Below are 16,238 nucleotides of genomic sequence, written 5' to 3'. Positions count from 1 at the left end.
AAACGTAAACCATAAGTTGGGCTTTTATTATGAAAATACAATAAATTAAGGCGACTCTTCATCAACTGCCGGATATCATCACACACACACACACACACACACACACACACACACACACACACACACACACACACACACACACACACACACACACACACACACACACACACACACACACACACACACACACACACACACACACACACACACACACACACACACACACACACACACACACACACACACACCCCCAGTGCCACCACGTGTGAAGGACGAGCAATTCGTGGCATCTTGCTAATAGAAAATGAAGTATATATTGTCAGAAGGCTCGGGATTCTGGGTGTAAATGCCAGTCGCCTCACTATCGGACTAGAACCTTCTCCCTGAATCTCGAGATACAAGTGGTAACTTTTCCCTAGCATTGACTGTGCTATTTCTAGAAACTTCCAGCCCCCTTTCCCACACGTCACCGTCCGGAATCTTTAAAGTGTCGGTTGACTGTATAAAATGGCACAGTACAAGGCATCAAGGAATATAAGCAGCATGAAGACACAGTCACCAATGGTAGATATGGCCAATAACAACGAACCTCTACCCCCAGGATGGGAAATTAAAATTGACCCACAGACAGGATGGCCTTTTTTTGTGGATCACATCAATCGCACAACAAGCTGGAATGACCCAAGACACGATGTTAAAAAGGTAGGCTAATTGTTAAAATTATGTTTAGCGTGGGTGGGCCAATGGGCTATGGAAAGTTGGAATGAAATGTCATGTCATGTCTACTTGACATAGAAGACACAACAGAATCGCTTGTATGTATGGCGCGGTTGTCGATCAGACGCTTCTGCGATTATGGTCACCGCTTCTATACGCACTGGCTTTTATTATAGAAAATACAGTGTAGGGATACTATGTTAATAGTAGGCTAGTTGCAATTTTATTTTTCTTTACATTAAAACATGTTATAGAAATTGCATTTGCTTAGACCAAGACCTCTTAGGCTACGCCAACGCAATGGAATGTTGCCTCTGTAGGCTCCAGCACTCTCACACTAATGTATTAACTGGTTAACTAACGGTCAATGGCTAATAGGCTGTTTTTTCTGTTATGATCTAATCGTAGCTGGTTTGTTGGTGACGCACTGCAGTCATATATAAAGCTATCCATTGGAGTGTTGGGACATCGGTATAATGTTTATTTAAAGACTATTAGGCCACGCAGACTGCGTTAGTTCGTATACCCCGTTGCTAAACTTTTCCTTACAAGGGGTTTGAGGCGCGTTCATCACCACTGAACTCCCATAGCCTACAACAACTCCAAATAACCTAAAATACAGTAACGTAACAGCTCACATTTTTGTTTGCCAAGCGTTAAACTTTGTGTCACTGTTAAGTTAAATGTTTGGGGAAATAGACCCTAGACCGCCAGTTGGCATCTTGCATTAAGAAGATCAACACTTGCTGCTCCAAAGTTAGTGTCACTAAGAATCTGCTGGAAAGACAGCTGTCAAGGGATAGAAGTGGTGCAATGCCTGCAGTGTTCATGGACCCTGCCAAAATGGCAGAGGGCAAAGGGTCGTTCAAAACTATTGGCTGTGTCATAACCACTGTTATCCACACACAAAAGCCATTGAACAGATAAACAATATGCCTCACAAAGTTTTTGATTTTAAATAACTAATGTTCGTAGTTCATTACAAGGCAATATACTGTTATTGTGTTAGTAATGTGGCACTGTTCCAACACAGTAGGTCCAACTGGACCATAGTGGTGTGGACACACTTTTCTAGTTGTTGTATCAAACTATTTGAACTCTCTGGACTTATGATATTATCTACATAGTTGCTCCAACTTGTCAAAAGCTGTTAGGGCCCATGTAATAATCAAGTCTGGTGTTTTGGCATGCACTCCCCATAAATGCAGTTTGTTGTTTCAGCTTTTCATTTTGGACATATTTCTAGATTGTTTTTAGTTGAAACCACACCCTGCATGCATAAAACATCAGCATGAAAGACAAGAAAATATAACAGTTATTATCCTTGCTAACTATTTTAGGTTTGGTTTAGTGAATGTTGTGTTAGTGGACATTGCACAATCTGTCGTTGAATTTTGTTGAGGATGTGCCCCTGAGGTGTTTATCTTATGCTCTCCATGCCACAAAAGGTATTCATAAATTAGTCAAATCAATCTAGGCTTCTAATTAGATTTGCATGGTAAAATGTAGTGACATTCCAAATATTCTGGTTATTTCAAGACACACACACTTTCTCAATGACCAAGACTGTACTCTGACTTTCCACTACCAGCCTAGTAGAAATTAGTATACATGATTAATGTGTTAGCATAAATGTCCCCTTTAATTTAACTGTCTTTGGGTGCTTAAATCAGGAACATTTTATAACTGTGGCTGACGTCAAATTTGTGTATCATAAGCTTTACACAAATACTTTGTTCTGTCCTTGAGTATTTTTCATTGTGTATTGTTATAGAAATGCATTAGCATTTATCCTAGGACATATCCTAATAAATTAAATGTTTCTGCACTTTGAATAATAAATATTTAAAGGCTCTTATATTTATCTAATAAATAAATGCAAACATCTTACTTATTCCATTGTATTATTCTTATTATAAAATAAAATCAGGACTGGGGAGTGTTTGTGTGTCTATTGTGTTTAGTGACCAAAATAAGAATATAGAATATTATGTTATTTTGAAGACAAATCACTATTCTTATTTCTCTAATGAAGTGAATAATGTCTTTATTTGTGTAGCCAGCTCATATAATGTTGTGAATATATCTGTGAATGGCTCTTGATCCTTCCAGGCAAAAGTAATTACTATCTAAACAGGGAATGTCGACAAGAGTTAAAAAAAAAAAAAAAGAGCCTGTTTGGAATGGTAGGAAATGGTTAAATAGTTTTCTTGGGTTACCAAATCATATATGAAAGCAGTAAGTAAGGTTCTGTTGCACCGTCACTGCCAGGGTTCTCTCTTAGAGTTTACAGCTTGATAGGGAACAATGGTCACTTGATCATCCATCTGAAACATCCCACCTTGCAAACAAATCATTGGTTTAAAAGACACTAAAGATTATAGCCTATTAACATATCCTAAAAAAATCTATGGGTCTATTTTTGTGTGCAGGCTGGATCTTGTTAACACTTACAGTGGGGAGGTTGCAACTTACAGTTGCAGGTTTTCCCACTTACAAAGCATGTAGAAGTCTGTAATATTTATCATAGGTACTCTTCAACTGTAAGTGACGGAATCTAAAAACAAAAAAGAAATTCAGAAAATCACATTGTATGATTTTTAAGTAATTTATTTGCATTTTATTGCATGAACAAGTATTTGATAGATCAGAAAAGCAGAACTTAATATTTGGTACAGAAACCTTTGTTTGCAATAACAGAGATCATGTTTCCTGTAGTTCTTGACCAGGTTTGCACACACTTCAGCAGGGATTTTGGCCCACTCCTCCATACAGACTTTCTCCAGATCCTTCAGGTTTCGGGGCTGTTGCTGGGCAATACAGACTTTCAGCTCCCTCCAAAGATTTTCTATTGGGTTCAGGTCTAGAGACTGGCTAGGCCACTCCAGGACCTTGAGAGGCTTCTTACAGAGTCACTCCTTAGTTGCCCTGGCTGTGTGTTTCAGGTCGTTGTCATGCTGGAGGACTCAGCCTCGACCCATCTTCAATGCTCTTACTGAGGGAAGGAGGTTGTTGGCCAAGACCTCGCGATACATGGCCCCATCCATCCTCCTATCAATACGGTGCGGTCTTCCTGTCCCCTTTGCAGAAAAGCATCCCCAAAGAATGATGTTTCCACCTCCATGCTTCACGGTTGGGATGGTGTTCTTGGGGTTGTACTCATCGTTCTTCTTCCTCCAAACACAGCGAGTTGAGTTTAGACCAAAAGCTCTATTTTTGTCTCATCAGACCACATGACCTTCTCCCATTCCTCCTTTGGATCATCCAGATGGTCATTGGCAAACTTCAGACGGGCCTGGACATGCGCTGGCTTGAGCAGGGGGACCTTGCGTGCACTGCAGGATTTTAATCCATGACGGCGTAGTGTGTTACTAATGGTTTTCTTTAAGAATGTGGTCCCAGCTCTCTTCAGGTCATTGACCAGGTCCTACTGTGTAGTTCTGGGCTGATCCCTCACTTTCCTCATGATCACTGATGCCCCACAAGGTGAGATCTTGCATGGAGGCCCAGACCGAGGGAGATTGACCGTCATCTTGAACTTCTTCCATTTTCTAATAATTGCGCCAACAGTTGTTGCCTTCTCACCAAGCTGCTTGCCTATTGTCCTGTAGCCCATCCCAGCCTTGTGCAGGTCTACAATTTTATCCCTGATGTCCTTACACAGCTCTCTGGTCTTGGCCATTGTGGAGAGGTTGGAGTCTGTTTGATTGAGTGTGTGGACAGGTGTCTTTTATACAGGTAACGAGTTCAAACAGGTGCAGTTAATACATGTAATGAGTGGAGAACAGGAGGGCTTCTTAAAGAAAAACTAACAGGTCTGTGAGAGCCGGAATTCTTACTGGTTGGTAGGTGATCAAATACCTATGTCATGCAATAAAATGCCATATCATGATTTAAAAATCATACAATGTGATTTTCTGGATTTTTGTTTTAGATTCCGTCTCTCACAGTTGAAGTGTACATATGATAAAAACCATCATAGGTACAGACCTCTACATGCTTTTTAAGTAAGAAAACCTGCAAAATCGGCAGTGTATCAAATACTTGTTCTCCCCATTGTATAGGCTAACTAATAGCTTGCTACTGATACAATTCATTTTAATAAAATAATATTAGCTATTATTATTAACCTCATAATAAGACAGATTTTAGTGGTTTACTCTATAGGCTGTAGATTTATTTCAATTAGGTCTGACACAAGTATTTTCAGGTTGGAAAGGCCGATTTTTTTGAGTAACATTTAAGACAACAGAGCAAAGAACTAATAGAACTACATTTAGATTCTCAGAATCCATTTCCCCATGCTCCGGGAGAAGTATAACTCAACTCTTCAATGTAGCACTTCACTGATTTACTTATAGGATAAGAAATTATAGGACTCGACTAACACTCTAGACTTACTGTTGATACATTTCTGTACATTGGCCAAAGTTTTAAAAATGGTATAACTTAGAATCCTATATCGGGAAAAGGCTTATATGTATTTTTTTTTCTTCTCTAGATTAGTGTTCTTTGTAGCTCGGATCATATGGTATACAGTTGGGAATGTGCCGAAAGTCTCAGTGAACAGCAGTCAACCAAACCAGCAGGCCTTCGCATGTATTCAAAAATAAAAGTTGGAAAACATATTGGAAGACAAATGTCCCCTGCAAAAAAATATGTATCTTTAGACTATACCGATACATCCTGCCTCCAAATTGTAATATTTAGTGAAAGACATTATTGACAAAAAGCTTTGTGCAACTTCTGAAAGCTCCGCAATGCTTTATTATACCCATTTTTTTTATGCTAGTTTTCCAACATTGTGAAACCTCTCGCATCCCACACTCACTTTTCTTACCATTTCACCAAAGAATCATTGGTTATTATTATTTTTATAGGGGAGTGCGCTTGTTTTTCCTGATTTCAGTAGGATTAGGTAAATACAAAGAAACGGTACAGAATAGGAGTCCTTACATTTCTATTTTTTTTATTCTATTATTTTCATCATACCAACGGGTGAAATCTGTCAATTTCTGGCTTCATCATGTCTTCACTGTAAATTATTGTCAACACAACATGTGATTTATGTTCTGTGATAACTTAACTCTGTCTAGCAAACCAAAAATTCAACACCTACATTTAAATGTAAGTAATTTTCTGATATTCTTGTCCAGAATGTAACACATTTTCATTATTTTTTTATTTTTTGTGTGCCAAATTGGAATCAAACTCACAAGCCTGGCATTGCAAGCCCAATACTTTACCAACTGAGCAAAACATAACCACATATATTTTCCCATATTAGTCTGGGAGGTGATACTTTTGACATCTCTCAGAGATTTTTCACATTGTACCTAATGCATTTTTGCATATACTCAAGCAGATTCCAGAACATACTCATTTGTTTCCGCTAACGAACAGCCCTTTTCAATTCAGTAGTAATTGCCAAATCAAGGTAATCTTTCTGGAATGTTTGACATCCTTCCCTGGTAGAAAACATTAACTGAATATTTTATGAGGGATTGGTAGTAATTGATAGCCTCTGGCGCTAGCTTTTTATTTTTTGATTGACATACAAATGTTAATCTCATTATTTATAATGTTGTTTTTGTTCAGGTCACCCAGTTGTCTCAAAACGGCCCCAGTGTTTCCCCAGAGCCAAGTCCTCAGGAGACGCCTAAGGCCTTTATGAGGGACATGAAGCACCCTACCCTCCGTCAGGGCTACATCCCAATCCCAGTTTGTCATGAAGGCACAGACTACCGTCAGCAGCAACAGCAACACCCGTGTTTCTCCTACGCCCAGCCGACTGCTCTGCATAATGTGGGGGCTGACGGGCGGACACCTTCCCCCACACCAACACTCCACTGCAGGCCTAGATCTCCTTTGCAGGGTCCCTCTGAGAGCTGTACCCCTGAGCCCTGCATATCGTGTTCGCCTAGTTCACAAGGACCTGAGGTGAGATTGATTTAGTTAATGAGATAACCACACGTTAGCTCTTACCATTTCCTTAACCCGAGATGTAAACTTATTCTATGGAGGGCAAAAAAACGGCTTGTGGGTCTGCTGGTTTTATTTTCTTTGTTTGTCTCCATTTGAGACACAGGAACCCAGGTGAGGGGTTTGTTAAACTAATCTGCATCCTAAATTGATCAATCAAGGGAGAGGTGAAAACCTAGAAACACTTGGTTTGATATCTGTGGCTTAAAGATACATTCTGGGAAATGTCCAAATACCAAACTTTTTTTTTATACTTTCCGTTTTGGGCTGGGTGTGTAATTTTGTACATAGGTGCACAATCTATAAGTAGGAATACTCATCAGTTGGCTATGAAATTCCATGTTTGACATTGAGTGTTTTTGATGATGTTACAAATTTCGGCACATACATAACATAGGACACAATTTTCAAGGACCCGTTTTTGCTAGTCTTTGCCACTTTTTCAACCAATGGCCAAGATACACTCACCTAAAGGATTATTAGGAACACCTGTTCAATTTCTCATTAATGCAATTATCTAATCAACCAATCACATGGCAGTTGCTTCAATGCATTTAGGGGTGTGGTCCTGGTCAAGACAATCTCCTGAACTCCAAACTGAATGTCAGAATGGGAAAGAAAGGTGATTTAAGCAATTTTGAGCGTGGCATGGTTGTTGGTGCCAGACGGGCCGGTCTGAGTATTTCACAATCTGCTCAGTTACTGGGATTTTCACGCACAACCATTTCTAGGCTTTACAAAGAATGGTGTGAAAAGGGAAAAACATCCAGTATGCGGCAGTCCTGTGGGCGAAAATGCCTTGTTGATGCTAGAGGTCAGAGGAGAATGGGCCGACTGATTCAAGCTGATAGAAGAGCAACTTTGACTGAAATAACCACTCATTACAACCGAGGTATGCAACAAAGCATTTGTGAAGCCAGAACACGCACAACCTTGAGGCGGATGGGCTACAACAGCAGAAGACCCCACCGGGTACCAGTCATCTCCACTACAAATAGGAAAAAGAGGCTACAATTTGCACGAGCTCACCAAAATTGGACAGTTGAAGACTGGAAGAATGTTGCCTGGTCTGATGAGTCTCGAATTCTGTTGAGACATTCAGATGGTAGAGTCAGAATTTGGCGTAAACAGAATGAGAACATGGATCCATCATGCCTTGTTTCCACTGTGCAGGCTGGTGGTGGTGGTGTAATGGGGTGGGGGATGTTTTCTTGGCACACTTTAGGCCCCTTAGTGCCAATTGGGCATCGTTTAAATGCCACGGCCTACCTGAGCATTGTTTCTGACCATGTCCATCCCTTTATAACCACCATGTACCCATCCTCTGATGGCTACTTCCAGCAGGATAATGCACCATGTCACAAAGCTCGAATCATTTCAAATTGGTTTCTTGAACATGACAATGAGTTGACTGTACTGAAATGGCCCCCACAGTCACCAGCTCTCAACCCAATAGAGCATCTTTGGGATGTGGTGGAACGGGAGCTCCGTGCCCTGGATGTGCATCCCACAAATCTCCATCAACTGCAAGATGCTATCCTATCAATATGGGCCAACATTTCTAAAGAATGCTTTCAGCACCTTGTTGAATCAGTGCCACGTAGAATAAAGGCAGTTCTGAAGGCGAAAGGGGGTCAGTTATTAGTATGGTGTTCCTAATAATCCTTTAGGTGAGTGTATGTGGAATGCATCTTTAAACCATCCAATAATTTCACTGGAGAATTGGCAGTGAACGGTTCACTTACACAAAGGTCTCTCATGTTGAAATCAAACAAAGCCTCTAGCTTCCTCTAGAGCCATTTCTTATTTTAAATTGAACAAGTTGACTTCCTCTGATTCACACCGGTGTTACATCCCTTAGGGCCACCCCCTACATCAGCCCCAGCGACCAGGCAGCACAGGGCTCCAGGCAGGTTACATTGCCATCCCGGTGATCCATGAAAGGACCGGACAACAAGCCCCTTACAACCCCTCTCCCTACTCCCAGCGCTTCCCGGCTTACTCTGGGGACCAGCCCTCCTTCCACCGTATGCAGCCAGAGGACTGGAGCGGTCATCACGGGTCAGCGCCTACTTCCTGGGAGCGTTCCTCCCCCTCCCCGAACCTACTTCCCCAGCACCGTGAGACTTCCGCCATCCATATCCCGCCGCACATGAGGAGCCAGTCACCTATCAGAGCACAGGTCATCACGGAAAGACCACAGGTACCCCCCACGCACAACAAATCACTACACCTATGACCAGTCACACAGTACAGTTCCTCTAATAAATTGGATACATTATGTACCCCCACAAATGCCAGACAAGCAAATTTCCCGCATTGCTTACGATGAACGGTCCCTTCTTACTTCCCTAGGTCCAGGTCCACCAGCATGTCCCGCAAAGAGAATCCCCCCATGGCATGGAGCAGGAGGTCACTCAGTATCCCCAAACGGCGCAGCGAGAGGCTGAAGTGCAGCAGCGTCAACAGCCACAGATGTCACTTCCGCCGCAGCAGTACCAAGCACCACAGCAACCACAGCAGCAAAAACACTATCAACAACAGCCGCTAGAGTATTCACAGGCCCCGCAAGAGCAGCCGCTGCAGTACCAGCATCCGGAACCGCACCAACCACCACAGGAAGTCCAGCAGCTGCCGCAACAGCCCGAACAACAACAACCACCACCTCCGGAACAGCTGCAACCGCAAGAGACTGCGAACGTCATCGTCCAGCTTCCCCCAAAACCAGAAGCCCAGGAGTCTTCTCCCACGTCAGCTCCACTGGACGCCCCACCGCCAAATTCAGAATGCAAGCCTGACGCCCATTGTCACCCTGGCTTGGCAAAAGTACAAAACATAGTGGAGAGGGTGGCAAAGCTGGAGCAAGAGGTGCAGAACTTTGACGGGAAGAAGAATGATAAGAGGTATCTGCTGCTGGAGGAGCTGTTGACCAAAGAGCTTTTGGCACTGGATTCGGTGGACCCAGAGGGCCGCGTGGATGTGCGACAAGCACGACGCGACGGAGTCCGGAGGGTCCAGACCATACTGGATGCGCTGGAGATGCTGGACGAGCGAGCAACCGGGCCTCCTGGCGAGCCCTCAATGGAGGCAGACAGTCTGCCACTAAAAGGGGAACAGCCCAGCATGATCAGCCAAGCCGATGTGGAGGTGGCGAGGGAGATCTCATAATGACCACCTAGCTCCATCCATACAGAAAGGAGAGTAAGGTATTCAGAGACGACGTGGAAAAAGGCTGCTCAACTCTCCTTAAACCTTCCCTTTGTACTGCAGTTTATGACATATGTCCTATGAGATGCATGTATAACTTAATTAACCGTGTTGATATCATCTGGCTTTTCCAACCAACCACACGATGATGGTGTCCGAGTGTAACATGTATTCAATGATGTTAAGCCGTTTTTGTTGCCTTTTGCTGTGCCAGTGTCTTTTTCGAGACCATGTAGATGATACGAGGCCTTGATCTGTCCATATATAACAAAACTCAATGAAAATAGCTTCTGATTAGATCTTTTTTGATGTGCTTGTAGTTGCCTTCGGACCATGTGACTTGGTTGTTGCATGGTCAGAGTTATTCAAGACATGTTCAATAAAAATAACACTGGTGTTTCTAGTGATTGGTCACATCTCTGTATTTAAGGAAGGGCTTCTGTGGCGTTTGTAAGAGATGTATACTATTTCCCTCTTTGAATCCAATTCTTTGAGAATCCACACTTACCTCATATTCCATATGGGACAAATATTTAGTGAATGTTGAAAGTATTCAGTCAGGTAAAAAAAATGATTTTTGTGCCTCAGATGATATGGAGCCACTTGAGAAAAGAATCTTCCTTTTTTCCACAGCATTTGTTGTTGTTGAAAATGTTATTTGACATGCCCACCTAAATATTTATACGGTTTATTTTGATTTCATTTAATTCACTCCATTAGTGCATTGCCTATTTTGCTATCTTGGCACTTATTTCATTATAATAGGCATGTATTTCAATGATGACTGTAAAGGGATTTTGATATGTAATATGTAACAATTCTTTCCATTCACTTTGGATTCAAGGCAATGGTGCAAGGCTTAAATTGGTAAATTCTTTGAATAACTGTACATTTTTGTAAGTTTACTTGTAATTTCACCCAAATGTCACTCATATATTTTATTTAAAGAGAACGATTTTATTTAAGAAAACATTTAGAAATATTTGATGTGAGCTGCATATTCTCACATGTGTTGTGAGACTATCAGCGCCAGCTGCTAATCAAGAAAAACAAATTAAATGGTCAAAATGTCAATAAAAAAAATGCATTGTTTATCACAGCTTGTGTAATGCAAGCTGTTGCAGTGTTGTCAGCTTGAAGTAATGTTGGCATTGTTGCTAATAAAATGTATCATTTTGAAATTGTCTGTAATTGACTAATAGTAAGGTAATTATAGTAAGGTACGGTATGGATGTTTTGCTGTCATATGTAGTTCTACTTGGATTACTTAACCTGAACTAGTATCCTTCACATCTTGATTCAATCTTTGTCTTGTTTGAGACAAACAACACGATGTAGATGTAGACTTTTCATGGAACCAAGTAAAATGGATGCAGTTTAGGAGAATGCATAGTCTTGAAATGTAGCACTTGTAGTATGTTTAGTATCTGGTCAGATATCCTTTGCATGCTATAACTTAAGTCTGATCCATTCACCTAACCAGACACTAGGTATATTCTGGTGATGGTTTGCCAGTCCTGTGCTGAGCCATCTTCAGTCATAATTTGTTTTGTTTTAGTCTTAATTTGTTTTTGGATATAATCTTCAGCAAATTATAGGAAGAAAATATTTTACAGTCCCAATATATACAAAGGGCACGGTAAGTAAAAATAATGAACCATGTATTCAATCTGCATAACAGGGAAGTGAGTTTGGTATGTTTGACTTTCAACATTTATCAAATGGTTATTTTCAACATTCAATACTAATAGCCAAATGTTAGATACATACTCATTATCCAAATAGTCCATGACCTTGAAAATCTGCCCATTGTGGCTCACTAGAATGGCAGATGTGTCAGGGACATAAATTTTTTTAGGGTTTATATATTTACAGATGGGAAATGTGAGATAACAGTTCAGCAGTTTAAATCCATCCTATACATTTTCCAAATAAAGATTTTACCTGATGGCAATGTTAGTATATATCATGCTATTGCATAGTTACACCCTTTGTTATTGCGTAGTTATGCCCTTTAATCACATACAGTGGGGAGAACAAGTATTTGATACACTGCCGATTTTGCAGGTTTTCCCACTTAGAAGTCTGTCATTTTTATCATAGGTACTCTTCAACTGTGAGTGACGAAATCAAAAAACAAACATCCAGAAAATCACATTGTATGATTTTTAAGTAATTAATTAGTATTTGATACATCAGAAAAGCAGAACTTAATATTTGGTACAGAAACCTTTGTTTGCAATTACAGAGATCATAGGTTTCCTGCAGTTCTTGACCAGGTTTGCACACAGTGCAGCAGGGATTTTGGCCCACTCCTTCAAACAGACCTTCTCCAGATCCTTCAGGTTTCGGGGCTGTCGGTGGGCAATACGGACTTTCAGCTCCCTCCAAAGATTTTCTATTGGGTTCAGGTCTGGAGACTGGCTAGGCCACTCCAGGACCTTGAGATGCTTCTTACGGAGCCACTCCTTAGTTGCACTGGCTGTGTGTGTCGGGTTGTTGTCATGCTGGAAGACCCAGCCACGACCCATCTTCAATGCTCTTACTGAGGGAAGGATTTTGTTGGCCAAAGTCTCGCGATACATGGCCCCATCCATCCTCCCCTCAATACGGTGCAGTGGTCCTGTTCCCTTTGCAGAAAAGCATCCCCTAAGAATGATGTTTCCACCTCCATGCTTCACAGTTGGGATGTTGTTCTTGGGGTTGTACTCATCGTTCTTCTTCCTCCAAACACGGCAAGTGGAGTTTAGACCAAAAAGCTCTATTTTTGTCTCATCAGACCACATGACCTTCTCCCATTCCTCCTCTGGATCATCCAGATGGTCATTGGCAAACTTCAGATGGGCCTGGACATTCGCTGGCTTGAGCAGGGGACCTTGTGTGCGCTGCAGGATTTTAATCCATGACGGCGTAATGTGTTACTAATGGTTTCCTTTGAGAATGTGGTCCCATCTCTGGTCATTGACCAGGTCCTGCCGTATAGGTCTGGGCTGATCCCTCACTTTTCTCATGATCATTGATGCCCCACGAGGTGAGATCTTGCATGGAGCCCCAGACCGAGGGAGATTGACCGTCATCTTGAACTTCTTCCATTTTCTAATAATTGCGCCAACAGTTGTTGCCTTCTCACCAAGCTGCTTGCCTATTGTCCTGTAGCCCATCCCAGCCTTGTGCAGGTCTACAATTTTATCTCTGATGTCCTTACACAGCTCTCTGGTCTTGGCCATTGTGGAGAGGTTGGAGTCTGCTTGTTTGAGTGTGTGGACAGGTGCTTTTATACAGGTAACGATTTTAAACTGGTGCATGGGGCTACTTAAAGAAAAACTAACAGGTCTGTGAGAGCCAGAATTCATACTGGTTGGTAGGTGATCAAATACTTGTGTCATGCAATAAAATGCCAATTAATTATTTAAAAATCATACAATGTGATTAGACTGCTGCCCCCGCGACCCGGCCCCGGATAAGCGGAAGAAGATGGATGGATGGATGGACAATGTGATTTTCTGGATTTTTGGATTCCGTCTCTCACAGTTGAAGTGTACCTATGATAAAAATTACAGACCTCTACATGCTTTCTAAATAGGAAAACCTGCAAAATCGGCAGTGTATCAAATACTTTTTCTCCCCACTGTATCATTAGATGTTCATTAATGTATCATTAAATGTTAATGTCAGCATAAGCTACATTTAATAATGACCTGTATTCATTGATATAAAACTGAAGTTCTGATATATATATATATATATATATATTTATTTTTTTACAAGACACAAATATCTGTTCATTTTAGAAGCACCAGCTACCACTATGTTTTTAAAGTCACCCATATTGTTCCTTTGATGTTACGATTTAGGGATTTTAGACAATAATTCCATGTTATGGGGCAGCTATGTTTCTGAATTGAAATTTCAGGGAGAGAGACACCAAATGGCACACACAACTGATTTTTTTAAAATGAAGATTAATAGATACAGGGCAATCAAAGAATAAACACCACCGCACAGAAACCTTTTTACAACATGGCCTCAAAACAGTTCAACGTGGTCTTAATAAAGGACAATTTTGCATGACCATACCACCAAACACAATGAGTAATCATGACCAACTCCAACGTAATGGATACCTGTATAAAATTCTCTATTATTTTAATATGCTCAAATATCTGATGCGGTGGGGATGAAAATCAGTACCTCCAAATCCGAGGCCATGGTCCTCAGTTTGAAAAGGGTGGCTTGCCCACTTCAGGTTGGTGGAGAGTGCCTGCCTCAAGTGGAGGAGTTTAAGTATCTAGGGGTCTTGTTCACGAGTGAGGAAAGGATGGAACGGGAGATTGACAGACGGATCGGTGCAGCTTCTGCAGTAATGTGGTCGATGTATCGGTCTGTCGTGGTGAAGAAAGAGCTGAGTCGCAAGGCGAAGCTCTCGATTTACCGGTCAATCAATGTTCCTACTCTCACCTATGGTCATGAGCTTTGGGTCATGACCGAAATGACAAGATCCCGGATACAGGCGGCTGAAATGAGCTTTCTCCGCAGGGTGGCTGGGCGATCCCTTAGAGATAGGGTGAGAAGCTCGGTCACCCGGGAGGAGCTCAGAGTAGAGCCGCTGCTCCTCCACATCGAGAGGGGTCAGCTGAGGTGGCTTGGGCATCTGTTCCGGATGCCTCCGGAACGCCTTCCCGGGAAGGTGTTCCGGGCCCGTCCCACCGGGAGGAGACCCCGGGGAAGACCTAGGACACGCTGGAGGGACTATGTCTCCCGGCTGGCCTGGGAACGCCTCGGTGTCCCTCCAGAAGAGCTAGAGGAAGTTTCTTGGGAGAAGTCTGGGCATCTCTGCTTAGACTGCTGCCCCCGCGACCCGGCCCCGGATAAGAAGATGGATGGATGGATGGATGGATGGATGGTATTTTTACTATGGGGGCCTTTCTGATTGGTTTACTAGCATAATAAAATAAGTGTAATTGACAGCAATAAGCTAAATATTTTAATTTACTACATTATTATTGAGTGTATGGGCAGGTTTTGAGTCCTTGTAATAAAAACAGCTACTAGAATACCATTGTATATAACTGTATTTTAAAATACAGACTTATTCACATGTAGATATACCTTTTACATCTTTGTAAATGAAATGCTGCAATTAATTATCATAACATCTACAGGACTCAAAATTGCAATTCTGCAAAATTGCAAAACTTAATGCAATTCTGATGAGAGTTTAATATCTTTCTATGTGGTTGTGTGTTTAACATCACTATGGTTATCTATTCTAGCTGTATGTGTACAGTTTGCTACTTCTATCACCAAATGTACAATCCAAAAACAAAGCTGAATTAAAGAGATATGGCTACTGTTTCATCAAAGCAATTTATACAGGTAGTTCTTATATGTGCCCTAAAGCATGGGTTCCAGACGGTTTTTCCACCAGGGTGGCCTATTGACATTGGCTTACATTACATTAAGTTGTGTTGGTAGGACAGCTGTGACATCTGACTGAGATTTAAGTTAGTACATTTGCACTTAAATTGGTATTTTGTAGAACTTTTCATTGTAATTTAATAAAATGTATATAATATATCTGCTGTAATAGTGGAGTGATATTTATTTACCACAAATTTATTCCTCAAAAATATTTATTCACCACAAATTATTTTGGGTGCATACAAATACGCATTTTAAAATGTAGAATTTATCTTTGTCAAAAGGAAAACCATGTTTTCAGTTAACCATGTCTACAAAAATTGTAGACATGGTTAACTGAAATGTTAACTGAAATGTTTATCAAGGTGTGAGCAAATTAGGGTTGTCACAAAGTTTGCATTGTTAATGAGATATTTATAACACGGCTATTATATTAATAACATTAACGTAATGAATGCATTTTCACATTACACCCTCTTTGAAAAAAACAAGAGAACGATTTATCTTAAAAGAAACTTGTAATGGTTCTTTTACACCCCTCAAATTAGGTAAGGCCTAAGGCCGGAGGAAGTCCAGGTGCGGCCCTTAGGTTGGGGATCCTGAGTGTTGACGTGAACAATCCGAGAATCTGTTTGATGCCTACCTGTGTAATGGATAACTTGTTAACTTGTTCATGCGGCCAGTATCATAGGGTACAATTCTAATTGGTAAATCAAGGGGATTAATATCTGATAACACAGAACGCTGCCATTGGTGCGTTCATCATCACACATTTTACAACCATAGAGAGTAGAGTAAACCTTGAAAGAAACAAATAGCTATTTGCATTTTTGTAAAATATGTATGTTCGATTTAGCTCTTGGCTCATTTCAGTGGAACAGTCGCATAAAATAGATATGTCAATTGAATGT

General features: G+C 41.2%; 1 protein-coding gene across 2 annotated transcripts; it reads left to right on the top strand.

Annotated features, from left to right (window-relative positions):
* Positions 1-241: 241 nt before the first annotated feature.
* bag3 (BCL2 associated athanogene 3) lies at positions 242-11,089 on the top strand. 2 transcript variants are annotated; one of them, XM_010901516.4, is made up of 4 exons: positions 242-702; positions 6,316-6,657; positions 8,687-8,902; positions 9,055-11,089. In XM_010901516.4, exons 1-4 carry the CDS (start codon positions 508-510, stop codon positions 9,865-9,867), a joined length of 1,566 nt encoding a protein of 521 aa, XP_010899818.1. In that variant the 5' UTR covers positions 242-507; the 3' UTR covers positions 9,868-11,089. The 2 variants fall into 2 exon arrangements, with proteins under 2 accessions (XP_010899818.1, XP_010899817.1); XM_010901515.4 differs by having other exon boundaries at positions 243-702; positions 8,561-8,902.
* Positions 11,090-16,238: the final 5,149 nt, after the last annotated feature.

Source organism: Esox lucius, chromosome 6, assembly GCF_011004845.1.
Source record: "Esox lucius isolate fEsoLuc1 chromosome 6, fEsoLuc1.pri, whole genome shotgun sequence".
Taxonomy (NCBI): Eukaryota; Metazoa; Chordata; class Actinopteri; order Esociformes; family Esocidae; genus Esox; species Esox lucius.
This window is presented reverse-complemented; position numbering and strand designations above follow the sequence as displayed.